At 37.0% G+C, this 26908-nt stretch overlaps 4 protein-coding genes across 7 annotated transcripts in view; 2 read left to right on the forward strand and 2 right to left on the reverse strand.

Annotated features, from left to right (window-relative positions):
* The window catches only part of LOC126375497 (gastric triacylglycerol lipase-like), a 294161-nt gene that overhangs the window by 23353 nt on the left and 243900 nt on the right, over nt 1-26908 (forward strand). The window lies entirely within an intron of this gene.
* On the reverse strand, nt 4253-5458 carry LOC126375794 (gastric triacylglycerol lipase-like). Its single transcript, XM_050022881.1, is given in 1 exon segment — nt 4253-5458. A coding segment is annotated over 1 exon segment (1206 nt).
* On the forward strand, nt 9249-21312 carry LOC126375453 (Hermansky-Pudlak syndrome 5 protein homolog). Its single transcript, XM_050022377.1, has 5 exons — nt 9249-9436; nt 11414-11524; nt 12368-12604; nt 13117-15342; nt 16450-21312. Exons 1-5 carry the CDS (start codon nt 9341-9343, stop codon nt 16816-16818), a joined length of 3039 nt encoding a protein of 1012 aa, XP_049878334.1. The 5' UTR covers nt 9249-9340; the 3' UTR covers nt 16819-21312.
* LOC126375491 (transcription factor SOX-5) overlaps nt 21911-26908 on the reverse strand; it is a 414266-nt gene continuing 409268 nt past the window's right edge. For all 3 annotated transcript variants that reach the window (XM_050022446.1, XM_050022447.1, XM_050022445.1), the window contains exons 6-7: nt 25274-25568; nt 21911-24382 (exon numbers count right to left, since the gene is read on the reverse strand). In XM_050022446.1, coding sequence (XP_049878403.1) covers nt 24133-24382; nt 25274-25568 — 545 coding nt within the window. In that variant the 3' untranslated portion in view covers nt 21911-24132. The remainder of the gene's footprint in view (nt 24383-25273; nt 25569-26908) is intronic.

The following is a 26908-nucleotide window of genomic DNA, read 5'->3' on the forward strand; positions in this document are numbered from 1 at the left end:
CTAGCTTAGGGATACTAGCTTAGGAAACACCATAATCAGATCCCTTTGGTAATCTCTGACTGACTTGTCTAATTGGATAAAAATCTGTAAGTAAAGATGAAAAAAAGCTTTTTTAATTCGTTTTGGTAGTTACCCTATACAAGGTGAGAGACATCATACCAACCCTTGGGGATGATTCAGTTCATAATTCTGAAAATCATAATTCAAAGTGGATTTTTCCGTAGCAAAAGGATGGAATTGAAAATAATTTAAAAAAAAAATCATGAGTTTTCTTACAACAAACTTGATATTATTTCAGAATAACGGTCGGAATCATCCATCTCAATTTTCGGCACGGTGTCACTAACACCCATACGTACCCGTATAGATAATTTCACTTGATATTAACTCAGAATCGTGAGCTGTAAAATCCCCGTCAGTATCCGGTACGAGGTGTCGCTAACACCCTGTAATGCTCAATCACCTACTGCGGCTCAACTTCGTACCTTTCTTAAGCTTATTACTAGCTTGGACGACCGTTAGACGTGTGAATCATCACGTTTGAAGTAAGCATTGTTATGGCTGATGCAGGACTTTTCACGACAATATTAAATTGGCGCCGCCAGTCAGCCAAATAATCAGCGCTCGGCGCCATTGCTTCTCTTGTCCTCTTTTTTTTTTTGTTTTGGTTTTCCCCGATGGGTAAGGCAAAGGGAACAAGCCCATACAGCCATGTCTTACGTATTTTTTTTCTTGATGATTAATGAAATGATGAAAGGTGATGATGATGAAACCTAAGCCCCCACCCTCGGAGTAGACTCCTACTCCGAACCCCAAACGAATTAACTCAAAAGTCGGCATAAACTTTTGAGTTATGAAGCGGCTTCCTGGCACGAAGCGAAAATAGGCAGATACACTTTGTTTATTGAATACTCCAATATAATAACACTCGCGAATGTCTTCATGCGATCATTAACCACAAAACACCACTTCGTATTAATTATTTAGATTATTCAATGAAGAAAGCAACTGTCCCGTTCCCGTTTCCCGCCAAAAAGCCTCAACCAGAGACAATAAAAAAGAAATTCTCCCATCTTTGCCGCCATTTTTCACAAATCAGCATATCCCTAGCATTATCAAGTTTTTCACGGGGTCCGCTTACCTAACCGGAAGATTTGACAGATCCGGTTTTTTACAGAGCGAGTGCCTGTCTGGCCTTCCAACCCGAAGGAAAAACCAGCACAATACAGGTTAGGTCACATACCTCCGAAAATGCATGATGTTTTCCTTCACCGCTGAGCACGTGATAATCATTTATAATCCCAACATGACTTCGAAAACAAACTCGATAATCATTGGTTTAGGCCTGTGCTGGAATCGAACCTGCGACCTCAAAGTGAGAGGCAAGCGTTCTACCAACTGGGCTACCATGGCCTTTTGTCACAAATAAGTATATTAAATATTTACAGTTATGTTTTGGGTTATAGGAGTGAGTTTATGTATGTCTTGGAAATTGTATAATATATTTATCCTCGCAAATGTTTTGAAAACGGTTCCATTACGTCTTCGCCGACGGCTACTGAACTCCAGTCTAGACTATAATGACCAACATAGCCTCCCTTGTATCATAATGAACCTTTATTATACCCACTTACTTATTTTATATCGAGGAGCTCGGTGGCGCAGCGGCAAACGCGCTCGGTCTGCGATTGTTGAAGATAAGCAACATTCGCAAAGGCCGGTCATAGGATGGGTGACCACAAAACAAAGTTTTCATCTCGAGTTCCTCCGTGGCTCGGAAGGCACGTGGTCCCGGCTGCATTAGCAGTCGTTAAAAACCATCAATCCGCACTGGGCCCGCGTGGTGGTTTAAGGCCCGATCTCCCTATCCATCCATAGGGAAGGCCCGTGCCCCAGCAGTGGGGACGGTTAATGGGCTGATGATGAGGACGATGACTTATTTTATATCCGTCCCATCGAATCCAGGCAAATACTTTGTTGGACACGCAGTTTGCACTATATATTATCTCAATGCTCACGGTGTTATCAAGTAAAGGTTTTAAATGATTAAATTAAATAACATTTTATAGAGATAATTTATTTATTTAAGCCGTAATACATAAATCTATACTTATAATAAATCTGTAGAGAGGTCAATTCTGTACATTAAATATTTTTTCAAAATAACTATCAGGGGGTGATAAGTGATCGATACTGATGCCAAAAACGCAATCAGTAAAATTTTTGTCTGTCTGTCTGTCTGTCTGTCTGTCTGTATGTTCCTTATAGAAACAAAAACTACTGGACGGATTTTAATGAAACTTGGTACAATTATTCTTCACACTCCTGGACAGGTCATAGTATACTTTTCATCACGCTACAATCAATAGGAGCAGAGTAGTGAAGGGAAATCCTTTTGTATGAAAAATCTAAACCACTCAAGTTAGACGTTTGAAATTTGGCATGCAGGTACCTTAGATACCGTAGAGGTGCACTAAGAAAGGAATTCCCGAAATTCCTACGGGAACGGGAATTAGCGGGAAAATCCTTTTGTATGAAAAATCTAAACCACTCAAGTTAGACTTTTGAAATTTGGCATGCAGGTACCTTAGATAACGTAGAGGTGCACTAAGAAAGGAATTCCCGAAATTCCCACGGGAACGGGAATTAGCGGAAAAATATTTTTGTATGAAAAATCTAAACCATTCAAGTTAGATGTTTGAAATTTGTCATGCAGGTACCTTAGATACCGTAGAGGTGTACTAAGAAAGGAATTCCCGAAATTCCTACGGGAACGGGAATTAGCGGGAAAATCCTTTTGTATGAAAAATCTAAACCACTCAAGTTAGACGTTTGAAATTTGGCATGCAGGTACCATAGGTACCGTAGAGGTGCACTAAGAAAGGAATTCCCAAAATTCTCACGGGAACGGGAATTAGCGGGAAATACCTTTTGTATGAAAAGTCTAAACCACTCAAGTTAGACATTTGAAATTTAGCATGCAGATACCTTAGGTACCGTGGAGGTGCACTAAGAAAGGAATTCCCGAAATTCCCACGGGAACGGGAATTAACAGGAAAATCCTTTTGTATGAAAAATCTAAACCATTCAAGTAAGATGTTTAAAATTTGGCACGCAGGTACCTTAGACACCGTAGAGGTGTACTAAGAAAGGAATTCCCGAAATTCCCACGGGAACGGGAATTAGCGGGAAAATCCTTTTGTATGAAAAATCTAAACCACTCAAGTTAGACGTTTGAAATTTGGCATGCAGGTACTTTAGTAAACTTAAACCTTAGTTGCAACAGGATATTACAAAATTCCCACGGGAACGGTAGTTAGCGGGAAAAAACATTTGTATGAAAAAATCAAATCTAAATAAAAGGAGAAACTGACTGACTCAGTGACTGACATATCAACGCATAGCCTGAACGGCTAAATGTAGGCATTTGAAATTTGGAAGGGACGTAGCTTAGGTACCGTAGAGGTGCACTAAGAAAGGAATTCCCGGAATTCCCACGGGAACGGAAATTAGCGGGAAAATCCTTTTGTATGAAAAATCTAAACCGCTTAAGTTAGACGCTTGAAATTTGGCATGCAGGTACCTTAGTTAACTTAAACCTTAGTTGCAACAGGATATTGCAAAATTCCCACGGAAACGGGAGTTAGCGGGAAAAAAACATTTGTATGAAAAAATCGAAACCGCGTAAGATAGATGTTTTCAATTCAATTCAATTAAATTATTTATTGCATTCCATGTAGTACAATGGGGTGTTACATAGGCATAAGAACTAAAACATGGACCCTGTAGGGCACAGCAACGTTGAAGGGAAGAGAGGAAGTGTGTATTAAAATTAAAACTCAATGAACAATCAATTAAAAAAAACAATTCAATCAATTGATTCAATCTAGCATGCATGCATACCTTAGTAAATATAAAGTTTATTTTTGGCTGTATTTTGAAAAATGGGAGTTATTGGGAAAAAAATTGTATGAAAAAATCTAAACTGCATAAGTTAGATGCTTGAAATTTGATATGCACTCCCACACACACAAAGATCTCTCTCTTATATAACACGCCACGCGGACGAAGTCGCGGGCAAAAGCTAGTGATATAATATACTCATATAGCAAATACAAATTAAAAAAAGATGAAGCATGAAAGATTATATTTTCATTTTCTGCAAGCATTGAAACATTATTTATTAAAAAAAGAACCTACTGCAAATGTAAGAAATACCAAATATTTTTAAAGCAGGATTTACATTTTATTGTCATTTAACTTTATATGAATGTTCTAGCATTTGTAACAATTTATCATAAACTAAGGAACGGGCGTCCGAAGCGAGAAAAAAATCTAAATGATTAAAGTCACTATTGGGTATAAGGTAATGATCCACAGGATTTGACAACTGTTTGTACAGATCAACAGCATCGCGTACACTTGAAAGCCAGTCATCATGAGCACTGAACAGAGTTATTGGCAATGTTACTTTATAAAGCGGGTATTCTGGGGGTGTTTTAGTTCCATATTCTCTCATATTGCCTTCAGCGCCGTAATCAAACTGCTGAAATCTTCCTTTGTTATTAATTACTTGAGCATAATGGGCCAAAGTCTTCGTTGACGTACCCGCTGGCACATGCCCCAGTATCATCGGTTCCAGAGCTCGGTTAAAATGTTTCTTATCATGACCACATAGTAAAAACATGGACATTTCACAAAGAGCTTCTTCGACGCTTGTCACTTTGCACGAATGCTTTGCCATGTATCTTACTAAAAAGTTTCTGGGCAAAAACTCATGTTCTCCAACAAGTTTCATGAAGGATTCTATAGTGTTGCCGAATTTACTTAAAAGTTTAAATGGACATTTTATTTATTTCATGTGAGCGACAGGAGCTAAAGCAAACCCAGTTCTCAAGACATTGTTGTACTCTGTTTTGGTTGAGAGCATAGCAAACAGCACAGTAGTCCCCATTGAGAATCCAACGTAATTAATCTCTACGTCGCTACCTTTCTTTTCGATAATGAAGTCGATAACAGCTGGCAAGTCATACTGCGCGACTTCGTGAAATGAGAAGTTCCAGAATGCGTAACTGTCAATATTTCTGTGCACGTGTCCTCTTGAATATGTATTTCCTCTAACGTTTGCCATCCAAACGTCATATCCAGCATCAGATAGAAGATACGCGAGACTTTTGTTGGGTCCAGGGATCACCCAGTCAGCTGAACTCCCGAGCAAACCGTGATGAAGTAATACAGTCCTGTTAGTGTTTTCGTCATTAGAATTTTGTCCGGAATATGGTATTCGGTGCACGGTGAGAAGATATCCGTCTTCTGTTGTAATGGTATGTGTTTCAGCGTGGTAACCGTGAGCTGTGATGAGTTCAGATGTAGTCATATAGTTCTCAGTGTTTGTTTCTGAGCATACATGACTAATTTTGTTCGGCGCTATGCGGTCGTATATAGAAGTGGCCGTCATCTGTGCCTCGTGTATATAATGCTTGAACTTGTCATTTACAGCTTTTGTTTCGTCGTCCACTAAATTGTACACTCTTTCTTTTGTTTGGGAAACGAATGTTTTAACAGAATTGATCGTTCTATTTGCTATGCCAACTGTGACATGTTTTATATTTCTTCCTTTTTTAAGGACGTAATTTTTCGTTTCTGATATTTTATTTTTTAAGTTATCAAAAATATTTCTCTTCGACCCGGTTGATTGATGACAACTGGCAAATTGCATAATTAAAATCAACACGATTATGGTTAAAAGCTTCATTTTGTTAAGCAACTTCGCGCACTGAAGCGAAAGTTTATACATTCGTAGTAATTATGGCTATTTATACTGTATATTATCTGTAACAAATACGAGTCATGGTGGTTAGTGATGCAATAATAGCCTAAATGGATGGGGTGATAACTATCCCGTCAACACTTTTAATTTTAGCGTTATTTTCTATAAATTAAATACGATTTACTGAAAATTTTGTCGACGACTCATGAGTGACATCATGTTATTTTAGACGCTTTTCTAAATTCAATTTTATTATAACTATTTAACCTCATCCCGTTTACAATTTCTAACATAAAATAATATCAGTTTACGACTATATCACAATTGGGGTAGTCAGAGGTACCTCCATTGTAAGATGAATTAAGTACCGACACCTCACCGCGCTTTCTGTTGGATCAACGTGATAGGTCGTGAGCCGTATCGCCTTCTATGAAATGGTTTCTAGTTGTCTGTTGTATCTTTTTCCCAGCAGTCTGTCTCGTTTTCAGCACTAAGACAATCACAATAATTATTATCGCTATGGTTGTTATTATTGCTATTACAACATATATAACCATTTTGATAATAGCATTTTTTGTGTTATCTACAATATTCAATATATTCGATTTTTTTCTCTGAAATGTACGACGTAACAGAATTTATCGCATTGGTTGCTTTGGTATTTGTATATTCTTTAATATCTCTTCCTTTCTCTATTGTGCTGTTTAATAATTTATCAAATATTTTGATACTCTTCTTTGACTTCAGATAATTTTGAGAATTAGTACGGTGTAGTGTTATTATTAAAATCACTACGATTACAAAGGAGAGCTTCATTTTGCAATGCCACTTTGCACTTTTACTTGTCACTGACAATTTGTTATTTGGAAAATCCTATTTTATATTCTTTGCTTGCTATTCAAAATATCGACCAAGCGCATATCAGTCGTGCAGCGAAGGTTCTGTACCACCATACATTATTATATTGCCGCGTGAACCCATTTCGACAATGTCCCCATCGGAAATCGAACCCGGACCTCCAGATGGTGAGCCTAACGCTCTAACCACTAGACCACGGAGGCTGTGAAAAAACACAATCTGATGTATTTTTTTTTCAATAAACCACGAAATTGACACTTTGCTATCAAATAATATATAATACTACGTATAGAGCGGCAACTCTCCGCTCCCCACCAGCGGCTGAGCTAGGTTTACCTCACCCCCTCGGTCTTACTTTCCTCGGTCTTCAATCGTATGGCGTCAGACGTCACACACACAGATACGCGTGTACGATAACGTCAATGTGTAGTGTCTGTGTAAAACGAAGTGTTTAGTATGAAGTGTCTCGAAATGACGCTACTGTTATTTCGGGAAAAACTGAAATTACACAATTTATCTGGATTGAAACTAGCGTGTGTGTAGCTAGATTTTGTTAAAAAATAATAATATCAGAATGTGATTTTTCAAAAAGACGTTTATGTGATTTTGAATATAAGACGACCATATGTGTTTTATATTTATACACGCATTACTTATTATTATTGAGGAGCTCGGTGGCGCAGCGGTAAACGCGCTCGGTCTGCGATTATTGAAGTTAAGCAACTTTCGCAAAGGCCGGTCATAGGATGGGTGACCACAAAAAAAAGTTTTCATCTCGAGCTCCTCCGTGCTTCGGAAGGCATGTTAAGCCGTTGGTCCCGGCTGCATTAGCAGTCGTTAATAACCATCAATCCGCACTAGGCCCACGTAATGGTTTAAGGCCCGATCTCCCTATCCATCCATAGGGAAGGCCCGTGCCCCAGCAGTGGAGACGTTAATGGGCTGATGATGATGATTACTTATTATACGCTGTATGTTCCCATAAATAAATAAATAAAATAAATGTAGCGTTGCGATACATCGTCAGTGCTTTAGACAATCACATGAAAATCTCCTGTACGGAACCCTAAAAGTTAAAGTGTTGGTTAGTAACAGTATTTCGTATTTTTGCAAAGTGTATTTATTTTACTATAAATAAAATATTTATGTCATTGAAAATACCCAAATAATTATTATAATATTAAGGACCTATATTTATCTATATCCATGGATTTATTTAACCACAATACAAACCATAAACCACCAAAATATAGCAAACATTTTAAAGAAATATTTATAGGTACGTAGGTACCTAATGTTTAGATTACAATAAATTATTCTGTATTAGAGTTTCTAAACAATATTACTAAATATATATGTCGTGGTAATATACCTATATGAAATGATCGAGCACATCATGAAATGATCAATTCTAAGATTTGGTCACGTCATGTCTAACTAGTTAAGTATTCTTCTTATCGTGTGGGTTGTGAGATGGAATACCAACCTCATCAACCCTGGTGTCAGAGTTATTACTGAGCTGCCAAAGGTCCTTGACACGGCTCATGTAACGACTACATACTAACATCAGTAAGTAGTAACCCGGACCAGCGGGTAAACGTGCCTTCCGAAGCACGGATCACCTTACTTTCGGACAAAGGTGATTAGCCTGTAATGTCCTAACCAAACTAGAGATCACAGAATGTATTTTGTGATATGTCCCCACCGGAGTTCGAACCCGGGGCCTCCGGATCGTGACGCCAACGCTCAACCACTGGACCACGGAGGACGTTAAGTATTTAAAAATTAAGAGTTTGTAAATATTATGAAATTAATATTAGGCGAACAGATGAAAATAGGTGGACCTGTTAATAAACAAAGAATTACAGATCAGTCAAAGCCCAAGAATTATTAAGAAAAAGAAGATTTATACCGTTCAAAAAACGAATCGTATTTCTTTGTATGCATATACAGCCCAAAGCACATACGTTTAGACTGTCTGTTACGCAAACAATTTTATTTTATTAAATCAATAAAAACAAAAATCATAATCGTGTTTTGAATCATTATCGTTATAATTATAAAATTGATAATGTTTTTGCGGGTACCTATTTTTGTGGTACATACCTATATTACAAAAATGATAAGTAATCAGGTTCTAAGTGCAACCAATCTGTTAATGTATTAGCTACTACATTGCAAGGAACTGGTTGGACTTTTGCAGCTTAGGTATACTTAGTACCTACTTAGGTACTTACTTTTATATTTTATATTATACGGAAAATGTAATTGTGCCTGGGTGTAATATAAAGGTCATCATTTATACCAAAAACCAAAAACAAAGACAAAAGATGCATAATTTGTGTTAACCATGAAATTAGAAGGTTCAACGAAGGAAAATCTGTACAGCGCCATCTATATTATATTATTTGAGGGACGTATCCTGAAAAGACCCTGGAGAGGTTGAGGAAAATTAACAAATAAAACCTTGATTATTACTTTTAGATCATCACATAAAAATATTCTATATTTTTTGATAAACATTATCTCTATGAACGGCAGTATAACAGTTTCTGAACGATCGGGGTAATAAAAAAAAGTAAACGTCAATGTTACTGTCAAAAGTGACAGTTGCAGTAATTCTGCCTGTTGGGTCTGTGTTCTGTTTGTTCTATTTTTGCGAAGAAATACTATTATTATGGTAAATGTAATTACGCATTGAAGTTTTCCACCATGTCTTCTTCTGATCTTCCTCCGTATATACTTCAAGAGCTACCTGATATCACTGAATCCATAAATTATCCTATAAAAGACGTCCAACGGATAAAGGTTAGTTGGTATCTATTTAGCTTTTGTTGCGCTTGGCAATGGTTCAAAAGATAATATTTTGAGCTTTTACTGAAGGTACTAAATATCAAGCAGTAAGTGACAATACCTATTTAAACTATGAACTGTTTATTTTTCGCAGTAGGCACTTTTCTATAAATCTTTTTGAGATTCAAAAGGATCCGCCCCCTTTATTTATACCGTAAGAGCGATATTATATTTTGCAATCATTCGTCAATCATGACTTAGGATTACAACAAAAATCAACCTTACTGTTATTACTGTTTGTTGATTGTTATTTGTAGGGTCATTAAGATTTAAAATTAGGTATCTACTTAAACTGCAACACAAGAAATCTGAAAGAATTTATTTATAAACATTTTTTTTAACCTTGGAAGGCCCAGATTACACAAAAAAATCTGGGCTTGACTCACCATTAATCGCAATCAAGAGCATACTAGGTATACTTATTTATTTTAATTTCAATAAGAAAATTTGTGAGAAATCAACAATATTGGCATATCAAACAAACATTTTAATTTTATGACTAGAAACATTGTTTACTTCAAATTTTAAAAAAATGTTCCAGAATGAACCATATAATATAATTCAATCAATCAATCAATCAATAATACTTTATTGCACAACAACATAAAATATAATATAATACATAATATATAATTCTATTTTTAAAAATAGTTGTAAGGTGTTATTCCATACAGCATTGTCACAGGATATCCTATGGGGACATGGTCATATTGACTTTGTGAGATTGTCCTTTCTTTAGCTAGGACACTGAATCACCTTGTTACTAAAAAATAAATAAAAATACAAATAGCCTTTAGTCACTGGCTTTTACATTACTCTATTATTAATTACTTAATATGTTAAATCAAAAACCTACACAGAAGTAGAATCTATCTTGCTAACAAATATATAGAGTACCATAATTATATAACATACATATACACTGCATAAGCGCACATACATTACACATACTCACACACACCCATACAGACCCTCACATACACATGCACACATAAACAATTAGTTTACATAATATATTATGTATAAAATAGATATGGAAGTGTGGAGCCTCCTACTACAAGCAACTTTATGCTTAAAAGGAGACCGAGCTGAGCCCTTGTATTGTAAAAATCTACTTTTAAAGCAAATAAACATTTTTCATTTATTTTTATTTTACTTAAATCTAATGGTTAGCCGACGTCAGCGACATCGACACTCTTCTTGTCAGGCTGTCCTAGGATATAGGCCTCCTCTAGGCATTTCCAAGTGTGGTGATCTTGTTACTATTCCTTATTAATTATTTCAAAAGTAATAGACTTTAATAAAAAATATGAATCTGAAGTTGTATAATGAGCAATATGATATTTATTCAAAATATACGTACGTATATACATATATGTTACATATGTTTCTGATTATGTGACAAATTGTATTATAATAAAATTGTGAATTCTTTCAAAATATTATAAATATAGGCCCTGTGCAGTGGCTTTTCATGCAGCTTCTATTCCTCGGCTATACAGGTTGTGAGAAGCTACAGTACTTTTAGGTGGATGAGACATTTATTGGCCCCGATTCCTGCAGACACCGCCTAATTTTATTTTAAGTTATATCCGTCATTTTCATATCCGTCGAAAAGGAAAGGGACGGATGATTCACAGCTCTTAATTTTAGGAAGAATGAGTAAATTAATGTGTCGGGTTATTGACTGACGTAAAATTTTTAGACGGTTGGTTTAGATTTGTGCTTAAAATTGACGTGTGTTCCATAAATTTTATGCTTGTCGATTACCCGTCCCTTTCCTTTTCGGCGGATAAGAAAATGACAGATATAACTTAAAATAAAATTAGATGGTATTTACAGGAATTAGCACCATTATGTAAAAATTGACAATTCAGCGTTCCTACTGAATACAGATATTTTTGAATTTATCTATTTTTTTTTTATTTTCAGTACACATGTTTCGATGTTTCTAAAACTCTCATTGCATTTGGAGCAACCAGTGGTGGGATATATGTGTTCAACAGAACTCCGTGTGAGTTTGTGCAACTTATTCCCAATAAGGTAAATATTTTATCTATTTACACTCTATTCATCTTCAGCCAGGCATCAACCCATTTTCACTGGGTCTGCTTACCTATTATATTTACAGAACTGACTGTGTATCTGATTTTTCAACCTGCGAAGGGAAAACAAGCCCTAGTCACTGCATAAATCATTTAGAAAAGATGTATGAAACCTGATGATGGGTCACTTAACCCCGAAACGCATTTCTCGGGAATGAGGGTTTCCTCGTGATGTTTTCCTTCACTGCTGAGGATGTGATACTCATTTAAGATTCAAATACTTTGGAAATCATTGGTTTAGGTTACTTACATTATGTCTTTATTATTTAACTTATACAATACAATAACTCTTTCTTGCACAAAAGACACACAAGGGAAATGACAATCACAAATAGGACAAACGAAATACGATAGGCGGCCTTATTGCTAAAAAACAATTGCTTCCAAGCAACCTTAAGGTGAAAGAAACTGTAATTAATTGAATTAATTTATTTGAGTTAATACATACATACAATACATAAACTCACGTCCGTAATCCCTAATGGGGTGAGCAGAGCCACAAGTAATCAATGACAACTTGCAGCCACGGTTGATACGATGTCGTAAGCTGGATATGATAAACCTTATGGTGATAAGGGATCTGCCTATCGCCCATAACATTAGTCCATCATGTCCATTAGTCCATTTAAAAAAAAAATGTTAGAGGACACAATACCTCTGTCGGTTTTTACGACATGCCCGGGAAGACAAGCAGCTGAACGTTTTCTATGTTTTTTATTTGCTCCCAGAACAGCATAGAAATAATTTGTGTTAATGTTTTTAAATAATGTTCCATTTTCAGGACGGAGCTATTACTAGACTAGCTATATCAACGAATGAAAAACACATCGCCTATGCCAACGGACGAGGAATAGTGACAGTGACGGAATGTGAGCAGGCATTGAGTGGGGGACATTCTAGTGTGGCGTCCAAAGAACATCAGGGGAATGAAGTGACTAGCATTGTGTGGAGCGGCAATAATGTCTTCTCTGGAGATGATGTTGGCAGGATATCTGTTTTACAAGTGCAGAGTTTTATTGTGAGTATAATCCTAATATTCTACTAATATTATAAATGCAAACGTTTGTGAGGATGTGTGTCATGTTTGTAACGCCTTCACGCAAAAACAGCTGAACAGATTTTGATGACGTCACAGTAATCCCAAGGCCTCTAGTATGTACAAAAAAAAACAACTTAAAATAAAAGACAACTTGCCATTTTTGATAAAAAATCAAAAGATGGATATTATAACTTTGAATCGTCAATTTTTATTTATGATTATATATTTTTGTCGGACGTCTCATCCGCCTTAAACTACTGCAGCTTCTCAACCTGTATAGCCGAGGAAAACTAGCTACAAGAAAATTCTCGCCGAATAGTCTGTGATTTTGTACCATTTCAAGATTATTTCTATACTTACATAATTCGTGAATTGGCTTTCATTTCGGGCATGTGCCCGGGAAGACCGGCAGCTGAACGCATTCTTTGTTTTATTCACTCCCAGTCCCGCTAAAAGGATATTTTTGAATATTTTATTTGCATCAATTTCAGGCTAAAACCATGTTCCAGACTTCGACACAGACAATTATGAATTTGGATTCGCGAATTTGTCAATTAGACGTGAAAGACTGCATGCTATTAGTGTCGACATTAACCCGATGTTACATTTGCGATACTGCACAAGAACAGTATAGACAGATAGGACAAAAACTCAGAGATGGCGAATTTGGGGCATGCTTCGTTAACCAAGAAAAAAATTTAGAAAGCGGCGCCACGGTAACTGTTAAAGATTTCACTGAAGCCAAAACTTACAATATTGTACATGATGAAGAAAAGTTTGCCATAGGAAAAGGACTAGAAAATATACTTATTTACTGCGCACGACCATCTTCAAGACTTTGGGAAGCGACTATCGATGGTACAGTCAGAAGAACACATCAGTTCAAACAAGTTCTCTCTAAAAAACCAATGAAAGTTATAACAGTCGAATCCTATAATAACGAGAGTTTTAACTCAGAAAATTTAACAAGTGATAACGAAGGACAATCAGTGAACTTTCCAAAGATATACAGCATTAATGGTGCCATATATTCATTTAAAAAAGATGGCCTATATTTTTTAGATATTCACGACGAAACAAATTCTATGTGGTTCGATACATATGCTGATATCTTAGATAGCAAGTTGTATCTCGATAATTTATACCTGTGGTTGTCTAGTGGATCTTTGGTTAGTTTAAAGTTTATGAAAATCGACAAGTTTTTAGTGAAATGTTACATAGACGAAAAGTATACACTATGCGCTGAACTATGCCTCTTGTTTTGCAATTATTTGCTTCAGAATAATTTACCATCGAAACTTCATATCTTGGTCGGATTGAGAGAGAAAATAAATAGCGAGCTTTTGAAGAAAATTGAAAATGTCTTGCATAAATTCGAAGATTTAAAATCTATAGAATCCAAATCGGGCATTTATGTGTTAGACAATACATTTAAAGCTCAATCAAGTTTAGATGAAGCTGATGAAAATGTGAAACAAAGTGAAGATAAAGTGTTTAGCACAATCCCGCCAGAAGCATTACAAACTTTAAAAGACTTAAGTGTTTCAGTAACATGTAAATTCACTTCTAGTAAAAAGATGTTAAAAGAGAAATGGGAAGACTTTGAAGGTAAAATGAAACATTTGAATATAGAGAAACAGCCAGTACAACCGGTACAAGAGATTTTACTACCGAAAAGGATATCACACAATGAGTCTCCTGAAGACAGAGTAACTATAGAATTTGATAACACTGATATTATTTACAAAGAATCTAGTCAGAAAGCCGTAGAGGTGGACAATAATAGTATAGAGGAAGATAAAGTCTGCAAATCGTTGTACCAATATTTTAGGTTAAGTCTAGTTGGTAAGGAAACGGAGCAATCTACTTTGATTTCTATAATTGAAAGCTACGCCTGTGATATTAGCAAGATCTACAAACTTATGTTATTGTTGGAGCAATACTGCCTCTCAGTTGGAGCTTTAGAAGAATCTAAGTTTGTGCCGAACAATATTTTTCTTAGTTACCTAAGTTTTTCGAGTCAAAAAGATATTTTATTAGATGACATAATCAAAGATGAAGTGCTGTACAAATATTTTGTTGATTCTTGCATATCGGTGAATATGAAAACTCAAAAGCTGTCTAATCTGGGCTGTGAATGTGGCTACCCGCTTCCCTTTAATAGGACGAATCGTACACCAGCGTTTTCAGAATTGATAGATGAATTTATAGAGAAACAGTGGGGGCAACAGACGAGGAACCAGTGCTATGAAATTTGCAAGAAAATGCCGTATTTATGGAGGAAAATACTCTACTTGCGACGAAACGAAGACTTACTGACAGTTTTGAGGTTATTGCTACAAATGCTGGATGAGAATTTACTGCATTCGTTCCTACCACAGTTTACTTTGGACACGTGGGACAGAGCTGTGCAATTATACTCAACTCTACACGCAAATATGTGTTTGAATTGCAATAGAAAGTTCGATAACATATCTGTCAAAGAGACTCTGAGTTGGGATGACATAGGGGGTCTTATAATCAAGTCTATTGGTGGAAAACACGCAATAAAGATTATGGAAAAACACGCGAATCTGATCGATCCTGGGGAGATTACTATGAAGTTCTACCATACGTGTCTCCTAGTAACTATGTATGAAAAGTACGATGGGACGATCACGAATCAACTCACAGATGCACTTTACAGCTCCTACGAATTCGACGACGCTAGAGAACAGGTAATTATTTATTTATTTTGTAACGAGGATTACTGTATTTCCTGTATTTTACTGTATTTTGTATTATAGTAGCCCAGTTGGTAGAACGCTTGCCTCTCACTGAGGTCGCAGATTCCAATCTAGCATAGGCCTAAACCAATGATTGTCGAATTTGTTTTCGTATTCATATTTGGATCATAAATGATTATCACGTGCTCAGCGGTGAAGGAAAACATCATGAGGAAACCCACATGCCCCATAAATGCATTTTCGGGGGTATGTGACCTAACCTGTATTGGGCTGATTTTCCCTTCGCGGGTTGGAAGGTCAGACAGGCAGTCGCTTCTGTAAAAAACCGGACCTGACAAATCTTCAGGTTAGGTAAGCGGACTCCGTGAAAAACGGGATAATGCTAGGGGGATCTAACGAAGATTACTGTATTAGTGTAGTTCTTGTCTCGTGTGGGTTGTGATACTAATGATGGACCTCATCAACTCTGGTGCCAGGGTTACAATTGAGCCGGTCCCTGACATGACTCAAGTAACTACTACATACTTACTTTAGTAAATAGTAGCCGGGACCGACTGCTTAACGTGCTCTCCGAAGCACGGATTACCTTACTTTTGAACAGTCGGGTGATCAACATGCCTAACCTAACCAAACTACGGATCACGAAGTGATTTTTGTGGTAAGTCTTCGCCGGAATTCAAACCCGGGACTTCGGGATCGTGAGCCTTGGACCATAGATGCCGTTATTTGTGCACTTAAATTCCATTTTTATTACATTTTAATAAGATCAGCTTAAGATGATTACACCAACTCATGCTAGATATTTCCAAAAACGTGTTTATCGTCCAGTTTTAAGTTAATCGCACGCGTATAACCGCGCGCGATCACACGTATCAACTTACACTGGGCGAAGAACAAGTTCGTAAATTATCTAGCATAAGTTGGTCCGACCCTTAAGGGTAGTATTAAAGCGGAGAGGAGAGACGTACGGAATCGAACAATCATAGCATAAGAGAGAGCGAAATAGAAGATGATCTGTCCTTCTCGCGCGTTGTGACTGATCGATTCTCTCCTCGCCGCTTTGCCAACCCCTATTAATTATACTTACTTTATTTTCAGATATATAATCTCCTTCGAAGTACTTACAACGGCCGAGTGAAAAACACGGCTCTTCCATTAATAGTCGCAGCAAAAACAATCTACTGGGGTTTATCCCCGTTGATGGAAAATCTGCTTACCCAAACTGACAACGAAACAACACAAAAATATAGCCAAATAAAAAATACGTCTATAAATGATATTATAAACAATATAACTAATATTAACAATGGTGTTACAGACTGTATGCTCTGTGGGTTGCCATTACATAATGATTTTTTAATCAAAGATGGCGGCTTGTGGGTTTTTAAATGTGGCCACACTTTTCATGGGGCGTGTTTAGATTTGAATAAAGTGAAGCTATGTCCGGCTTGTTCGCCCAAAAGTTAATTTGACTGGTAACACTATAGACTATAGCAATATAGCTTGATTAAAATGTATTACTTACACTATATATTGACATATTTGAAATAAGTAAGTGTTCTATTTGTTATCAATAGATAAATTGCAATTAAAAAACTGAAAAGTTTTTTGGTTACAAGGATGATCACCTTAATTAACAATTTTAAAGTAATTATAGCACGAACAATGCAATTTATTGGAATGTAAATAGCTATCACAGTACGCTGTAACGCAACGATTTTTGTAGATATATAAATTATAAAGGGAAATACTATGTCATTGTTGTGTTTTCGGAAATCAGGGCCCTTTTTTGCAGCTTTCCTATTTTCTACCTATATATTTAGTTATATACTTTAACGTTTTACTATTATCTTGGTGTATCGAAAAGGCCACATTGAAGCAATTCATCTAAAATGCTACATTGCTATTTGGCATTTGTGCATATGAAGTTAGTATATGCACAATGTTAACAAGGTGACAAATAGCAATATTGCTTTTTTTAGATGAATTGCTCCAATGTGGCCTTCTTAGACTTCCTGTACTACTGTATAAATAGATCATGTCATAACTTATAGACACGTTATTTTGTTACATAGCACAAATTTTATGTAAACAATTGTTTTAAAAGTCTGACAGGGAATGATGTTTCTTTTAACGTTAGGAAGAAAGTACAAAAGCATCTGAGGGTATAAAACGGCCTCATTGGAGCAATTCATCTAAAAAGCTATATTTCAATTAGATATTTCCGCAGATAAAAGAAAGTGTGCAATGTTGACATATATCAGACAGCAATTTGAGATGGATTGCTTCAATGTGGCCTCTAACCCCGGATTAGTTCAATAATTAATTCTGTTGCCATAGTGTTTATACTTCGTTATTGTTGCCGAAACTGTAGTAGGAATGTTGTCTAAATGTTATTGTTGATTACGGCAACATTGCACCATATTTTTGCAGATTGTTTCTTTTGGCAGGTTATAAAATGTTATGTTTAGTGTTATTTACACCCTCTATAATGCATAACAACGTTCTTGGTCAAAGATCTCGATATATCGTCTCCTTATAGTGAAAACCTCGTTTGCAAAATCACATTTTGATGACATGTGATTTTCGTCAACAAAATTACGAAACGCACACGTTATTTTGATTTCCTGTAAAAAATGAGACTAATAATTTGTTACCTGGATTTTAAATCCACAATCACAACCAGCGGGCTTAGCACCGTAAGCACGCGACTCTTTCTCGCCGCGCCAGAGATCATCTGTCTCTTTCTGTGCAGTACTGTGAGAGAGTGACGGGTGACGTGTGTAGAGGCGAGAAAGAGTCGTACGCTTACGGTGCTGAGCCCGCTGATGTGATATGATATGCAATAGACACACTTAGTTGATGTGGTTTTGCAAAAACACGCTTACTAGATTTTCACAATAAGTCGCCCTTATGTCGATGACAAACCCGTGTCGCGGGTGCAGGGATATGTACTGTTTCGACAACTGACATTCTAATGAAAGAATTTTTCTTGTTTAAATCCTAAACTCGCGTTTCAATACCTGTATCGTAACCTTGTCTTTGCAAGTTTCCGTAATTTCTATAAGTTGAATATTCTTGACTAACAAAATGACTGATCAAAATTTTAGGCTACCAGTATATTTCGGCAGACGTGTTTGAAATTTTGAATATAATATAACAGTGTATATAAAACATAGGACGTGTTTAGCTACCTACTTATCTTCCAAGAATGTCGTGAAAACCGACAGAGGAAATGTGTCCTTTTTGGGCTGGGCTGATCCTCTGTCGCTAAACGGTTCGTGAGATCCATCAAGTGTTCTGTTTACTTGTGGTTCTGCCCACGCCATTAGGGGTGAGTTGATGTATATACTATGTATGTATTTATCCAAAAGCCTGGTTAGCTTTTCAAGGGTATTACATAAGGTTTTTGGAAAAGTCGGAAAACGGGGTATAATGCAAAAAATAATTATGGTGTGCAAAAAAGAAAACTGTACAGTCATGAACAATCGTGTATCCAATTTGACACGTTTCCCAAACAAAAATATAGGTGGCGCTGTAGAAGACACACGTAAATTGGTAATTATCAAGTTAATTCTAAAGAGCGTCATCTATATATTTTTTAGGGAACATGGCCTGTAAGTAGATACCCTCAATTGTCAAAGAAGTTTCAAAGAAGGGACTATTTATTGTATTGCTTTAATCCATGGTATAACGAAACCAGGTATGCTCAAAAGTGACAGCTAATGTTTTACAGTTAACTCTGCTGACGTCATCCCGCCTTGCGCTGCCATTTCGTAAAAAATAAATTACCCACGACCAATGTTTTTAATATACTTTGCAAAAACAATTTTGAATTTTTAGTAAAATATTTACTTACAGTTTTAATCTTCTATCGTGTGGGTTGTGAGGTGAATTACCAACCTTATCAACCCTGGTGTCAGGGTTACTATTGAGCCGCCAAAGGCCCCTGACATGACTCATATAACGACTACGTACTTACATCAGTAAGTAGTAGCCGGGACCAACGGCTTAACGTGCCTTCCAAAGCAAGGATCGTCTTACTTTCGGACAATCAGGTGATCAGCCTGTAATGTCCTAACCAAACTAGTTTGGTTTGGTTGGTCCCTAGGGACCACAAAGTCATTTTTGTGTTATGTCCCCGCCGGGAATCGAACCCAGGACCTCCGGATCGTGATCCCAACGCTCAACCACTGCACCACGGAGGCCGTTAATAAGTTAATTACAGTTTTCTTGATTTTTATATATGTGATAAGTAATAGTAATTAAATACATTAGTCTGTGATTCACTTAATTTTCAATAATAAAATTTTCGTCCTTGAAATGTTGGAGATACCAATTTAATGGTAACACGGTGGCAACACTTACGTCATCAAACAGCTAGCAATGGCGGCTTTTCGTAGGATTGAGCGTACCTGGTTTTGTTATATCATTCTTTAATTTATCCTTGCCTAACGAGTAGGACAGGTATATTAAATAAAGCACATTTGCACTTAGTGGTGCTGATTCCTGTACACACCTCCTAATTTTATTTTAAGTTATACCTGTCATTTTCTTATCCGCCGAAAAGGAAAGAGACGGGCAATCGACAGGCATAAAATTTATGGAACACACGTCACTTTTAGGCAGACATTTAAAAACCCCACCCAAAATTTCATATTGTGCAATAAATAACCTGAAATAATTAAGTTGACAGCACAGGTTGAATATCAGCGGGGTGCCTATTTTATTCGCCCGAGTTATTCGTTCTTTTTAAAATTAACAGTTGTCAATCACCCGTCCTTTTCTTTTTCGGCGGAAAAGAAAGTATAACACAACACAACAGTTAACACCACCGTGTTAGTATAACAGTTTAGTGTACGGTCACGAGCATTAATGTATACACTTTGGTACCATGTCACATTAACTTTTTTGACAAATTGAACTGTAAGTCTCACTAAATGTCAAATATGTTAATGCGACAAAGTCCTAAAGTGGGTACATTATATTGCTCATGACAGTACTGGTATAACTTAAAATAAAATTAAGGGATGTCTGAAGGAATCGGGGCCAATTTTTCTACGTGACTTTGTATCCGTATCACGGTAAGACCCGAGAGTAATAAATGTCTTTATCGTCGCCTTATAGTGAAAACCGTAAGCAACATTTTGCAAAATCACATTCGGTTGTGTTTTTTTTGAACAAAACTTCGCAATAAACAAGCAAAAATAAATTATAAAATGCTAATCTAGAAATTGAAGCCAGTCTAAAATCAAAATTCAATCTCATTTTACTTTTCGACTTATTTTCGAATTTTATTTATGAATTAAGTAACAATGAGTACGACGTTTCAACGCTTTTATTAATGACGTCACAGGACAGTATTTCCATACAAACTCCAAAGAAAACTTTCGTTTTGATGTTACGTAAAAAGTAACTCATTTGACTTGGTTGAAATCTCTCAAATCTCATTCAACTAGGTTGTCAAGTATCCTATTCCGATCTACGTAAAAAACTGGGGGGTTAAAGGGAAAATGCGCCACATCGTAGCAATTCATCTAAGAAAACAATATTGCTATTTGACATTTGTTTGCATTGCGCACTTACTTTAGTATGCGCAAATGTCAATTGCAATATTGCTTTATTAGATGAGTTGCTTTGATGTGGCCATTTTAACCCCCCTGCCGGGTCTGCATGACAACCGCGAATTATATTGAGCGCTTAGACCAATAAACGATACGAATGCTATCTACGTAGATGGATGTCAAACGGCTATTCGCCGAAGGCCTTGATATAATTCGTTCCGCGGGCGGCGGATTTTTTACCCGGATTGAAATTAAATGAAAGAAATTGGAAGTTTGTTGAAGAAAATAACATCATAGTGTGATTTTTTAAAAAGTTGTGTGGTTTTCACTGTAAGGTGACATTTATGTACGTAAGTATATTCTGTAAATTAATAAATAAATGTGTCTTTCATGTGTACCATATACTTTTATTTAATTAGATATTTTTCTCAACCACTTATTAGGTACGTACTGAGGATAAGATCGCCTCGTGGTCTAGTGGTTAGAGCGTTGGGCTCACGATCTGGAGGTCCGGGTTCGATTCCCGATGGAGGCATTGTCGAAATCACGTTGTGACACTGTTCTTAGTTTGCTAAGGACAATCACCTGATTGTCCAATAAAGTAAGATGATTCCGTGCTTCGGAGGGTACGTTAAGTTGTTGGTCCCGGCTATTAGCTGTAAAAACCACCAACCCACAGTAGAGCGGCGTGGTGGAGTATGCTCCATACCCCCTCCAGTTGATTGAGGGGAGGTCTCTGCCCAGCAGTGGGACGTAATAGGCTGTTTATGTTATGTAAGACTTGTTATTTAGACACCTCCATAATTTAACCGTTCAGTAGAGCAAGATAATACCACGCCTATTTCCCGTAGGGGGTAGGTAGAGTCCACGGAGTTCCATTTACCCTCCTTATCCTGACTGCAGTTCCGCTTCCACTTTCATTAAAGTCTTCATACATTTTCGTCGGTATAGAATGATAGGTGTTACTCTTGAGGTGTATGAGTGAAACAAACAAATTATTTTTCTTTACTTTTTAATATACTTTTGGGTTTTGGCACAATTTTTAAATAATGTGTCCTGGTTTATACTAGGTATTAAAACCTAAATTCTAGCTACTTATACATTTGAAACTTCGAATGCTAAGCAATGCTGGCTTTCTGAAAAATCAACAAAATTAATCTCAATCGAAAAAATATAGTTCAAAGAAACTATATAAAAATTAACAACATTTCAGTTTATGTATACTAAGTACTTTTATAAGTATTAAAAATTTTGTGCTTTCAGTTACATAAGTACTGGGATCTAACTATGGCAAGATAGTACATTTATGAAAAAAAAAAATGTACTTAAATATACATAGTAAACAAGGAAAAAAAACTGAAATCCGATCGAGATCTATGCAAGTAGCATAATTATACTTAAAAGACAGGTTTAAGTATCATTCTTTAAATAACCACAATTACTAACGTTACATCAAAATATCGTGTATTTACAGGAATTCAACATAAAAATAAATAATTTAACGACACTGTCTAAACCCTTACCGCTACTAAGATAGTACACATTACTTAAACAATTAAACATTAAAATCCACATACACAGAATCGTATATACGTTTACATTAGCGCTACGAGTCAAAATTACTGGCATACGACTTACAAAAAGAAGGGAAAGAAACAAAACAAATATAATTAGAAAAATAAATAACAAAAAAAATGGCAATATTAACGTCGAACAACCGCTTGATTCTACAAAGTAGTATATTCTATACATTTTTACTATTCGCTATTTTATTATGAAGATATTATGTACGGACTACAGGAGAGCTTAAAACTATTTTCTACTTATTTAAATTGCACGGTTCAATAAAGCGAATACCTATTTTTTTATAATCTGTTTAACCCCACAATTTTGTCGGTGGGTATTTAAGTCCAAAATCTGTAGGTATATTATGTAAAAAACGAATTGACAAACATGTCCAATTGACAACTTTAATTCTTTTCCAATGTAACTATTTCCAAACTGGGCTTTATTTTTATTCTATAATTAACATTGAACTATAAATATTTTTGAAATAAATAATTGTGATGATACGTTACGTTATCCAATCTACGTTGATAAATTATTTGATTGTATACCAACAGGGTTTAGCACGGAAACTGCATCGCGCCACGTGCGAATTATATCGAAAGCTTCAACTAATAGACGCAGCGAATGTCACATACGTAGATAAACATCGAACGGCTATTGGTCGAAGACTTCCAGAAAACTATCGCCAAGCGCGGCGCGGTTCCTTGCAAACCCCACTGAAACATTTAGCATCTAATTCATACAATATCTACTACGTCTATGAGTATTCATTTATTACAAACATTATGCTTTAGATATCACTGGATCTCAACAAAACATCCCATGTGTTCAAAACACTTAAATTTTCAAGCATTCCGCTTCAAATTTTTGGTTTGATACATTTTAATTGCTTACGCTAAGAGCTTCTACAAAAATTACATTTTCCCGCTAACGTTTACCTCCTATACATGGCCACACGACAGTCAAGATTCAAAGTACCTCCAATATTATTAACTAAATCTAACCTCTGAATCTTAACACTACATAAACAATAGCCAAAAATCTAACTCGATAGTATCTACAAAATGGATTATACTTATTTACACTAAGATACCAGATCTAATCAGTTTATCCAGTTTAAATATTGAAGAAAAACCATGTAACCTATTTATGTACATTTTCCTCTAATTACCTACTTGGTTTAATACACTTTTGGCACTAATTTGCTTCATAAACGGTTAATTTTATGCCAAAGCCACTACTTTTTCGAAAACATGAATTTCTATAGAAATACCAAAGGGGGTTAACTTTTACAAGACGAATTTTATAAGAGTCCGTTTATAGTTCTTAATTTACTAATGGAATAAATCTCGTAATATTAAATTAGAGATCGATCGCGACACTGGCTGAGATAACTTTTAGATGTTCAGTCGCCATAATTCCTATAAATTATATCAAACCGTAGGCGACCCCTAAGACTGAAGAAGAATGTTCGCATCCAAATTGAAATCTTAAAACAACAGATTCGCCATCAGAATTTTGCCACGGGTCTTTATGCCTTGGGAATTCTCGAGAACGTTCTAGATGGTTCTAGAACTTACCAGGGGTGGTGCGAGGGGGGGAGAGAGAGGGGCGCGGCGTGCGGGTAGGGCCAGCCGCGCAATGACCCTCAATCGTCTTCTCTCGGTGAAAGTGGGGGAGAGAACGCGGGGTTCATGTAGTTCCCCCCATTAGGAGGTGGGGACGTATTGGATGGTCCGGGAGACGAAAGAGTGGGGAGGAAACCCAGCTCGCTGCCACCGTCCCGGCACCATAGCTGCCGCATCTCGTTTCTGCGCGTGCGCATCAGATTCTTGTACTCTGATATTCGCATCTTCTTGCCGTCCACTATGCAAGTCCGCTTCGGTCTAGGTCGGTACCTGGAATACGGGAAAAATAATAAGTTATTAATCGGTAACAATAAATATTGCTGAAACTGCATCATATATATAAACAAAAGTTACACGGACAGTCCCATCTAGCGCATTTCCGTATGCTAGTAGCCTCCGTGGTCTAGTGGTTAGAGCGTTAGGCTCACGATCTGGAGGTCCGGGTTCGATTCCCGATGGGGACATTGTCGAAATCACTCTGTGAGACTGTCCTTTGTTTGGTAAGGAAAGAAAAAGTAAGATGATTCCGTGCTTCGGAGAGCACGTTAAGCCGTTGGTCCCGGCTATTAGCCGTAAAAACACCTCCACCAACCCGCAGTGGAGCAGCGTAGTGGAGTATGCTCCATACCCCCTCCGGTTGATTGAGGGGAGGCCTGTGCCCAGCAGTGGGACGTATATAGGCTGTTTAAGTATGTATGTATGTATGTTTATCAACAATAGATGTCGCTGTAACGACGCTTTTCAACAAAAAACAAGGTGGTGGAATACAGGGTGTTAGTGACCTTACCGAACTTAACCTTACCGAATACTAAGGGGGATAATTCACCGTATCGAATACCAGGACAGAAAAATCAAAACTTTATATTAAGTCAGAATCATAAGCTGAACCATCCCCCTCAGTATTCGGTACAGAAATATAACATTCTGTACTTATGATAGACGAGGAGCTCGGTGGCGCAGCGGTTAACGCACTCGGTCTGCGATTGTTGAAGTTAATAACCATCAATCCGCACTGGGCCCGCGTGATGGTTCAAGGCCCGATCTCCCTGTCCATCCATAGGGAAGGCCCGTGCCCCAGCAGTGGGAACGTTAATGGGCTGGTGATGATGATGTACTTATGATAATCAGGAACACTAATAAGGTACTAAAGTTAATACCAACCTATAATCAGGGTGCTTTTCCATATGCAGTTTGGACAACCGCGACTGTTCTTCATAATACGGCTGCTTCTCAGAATTGGACATGGATTTCCACCTCGCTCCTAGGATCTTCGAAATGTTGGAGTTGTGCATATCAGGGCAGGCTTTCAGGATCTTCCTGCGCTCGTCCTTGGCCCATACCATGAAAGCGTTCATCGGTCGCTTGATGTGGGGTTTACCAGCTTCATCGCGCTTTGGCTGACGAACTATTTTAGCCTTGTCGGAGTCCTCTTGAGGCGACTGGCCCCATGATGATGCTGGAAAGAGAGGAAATAGTTTCGATTTAGTGTGTGTGCATAAATACAAATATACTTTATTGCACCAAAATAAGAAGGAAAACATTTACAATAGAAAGTTAGCTAGGTACATGGCAAATGGCGGCTTAAATCGCTTTAAGCGATTTTTTCCAAACAACCATAAGGCGACCGACCTCATCAACACTGGTGTCATTGTTACTACAGAGCCGCTAAATGCCCCAGACGTAGCATAGGACCTGAGGTCAGGACCGACTGCTTAGCTTGCCTTCTGAAGCACGGATCATCTTACTTTCGAATAATCAGGTGAATCATAATATATTATTAATTTATTATGTAACGAATACTGACGGGGATGATTCAGCTCATTATTCTGAGTTAATATTAATTAGAATTTTCGATCGCAAAAATATAGAATTGAAAATAATTTAAAAAATACAGCGACGGAAAATTCTACTCGATATCATGGCCTGCACCATCCCTCAAAGTATTCGTTATGATGTCATTAACACCCTGTAGGTATATTAGGTATACATCAATGGCGCACACGGCAAGAATGAAAATTATATCTTTTTTTGTATGTATGGAGTATCCGAGGTGTGTCAGTGGTTGGGTATGTAGGTACGTATAGACAGTTCATCAAATGCATCGACTGGGTATCAAAAGTTCCGATGACTTGTGGCTCTGTCCACTCTATTAGGCACGGGTGAGATTTTATGTATAAATGTAGGATTAACTAATCGAAAGACATATTGACCAAAAGACGAAAATATGTTTTTGATTTATTTAGCCGCCTCTAAATATGGAAATAGCGGTCCATTCTCAAATCTTGCTTTAACGATTGTTTTATAGCCGGCTCAGTGGCTCGGTAATTTATAGCAGATTAACCCGGCTCCTGATTGAGATCTCATACATTTCCATACTAGGGTAGAGTGGTCAGTGACTTCCATAATAATACTCAAGAAAAATATACATACACGATCACCTATTTCCCATTAGCAGAAGTGTCCACGGAATTTGTCAAACTAGACTGAATGTGTCCTTATTTTAAGTCACTGATTTCAACATGTCCCTAGCATTATCCCATTTTCACACGGTCCGCTTACCTAACCTGAAGATTTGACAGGTACGGATTAACACAGAAGCGACTGTCTGTCTGACCTTCCAACCCGCGAAGAAAAAACCAGCCCAATACAGGTTAGGTCACATACCTCCGAAAAAGCATTTCTCGGGAATGTGGGTTTCCTCACGATGTTTTTTTCCTTCGCCGCTGAGCACGTGATAATCATTTATGATCGAGGACTTCGACCAATAAACGCAGCGAATGCTGTCTACGTAGATGC

This window comes from Pectinophora gossypiella, chromosome 19 (assembly GCF_024362695.1).
Source record: "Pectinophora gossypiella chromosome 19, ilPecGoss1.1, whole genome shotgun sequence".
Lineage (NCBI taxonomy): Eukaryota > Metazoa > Arthropoda > Insecta > Lepidoptera > Gelechiidae > Pectinophora > Pectinophora gossypiella.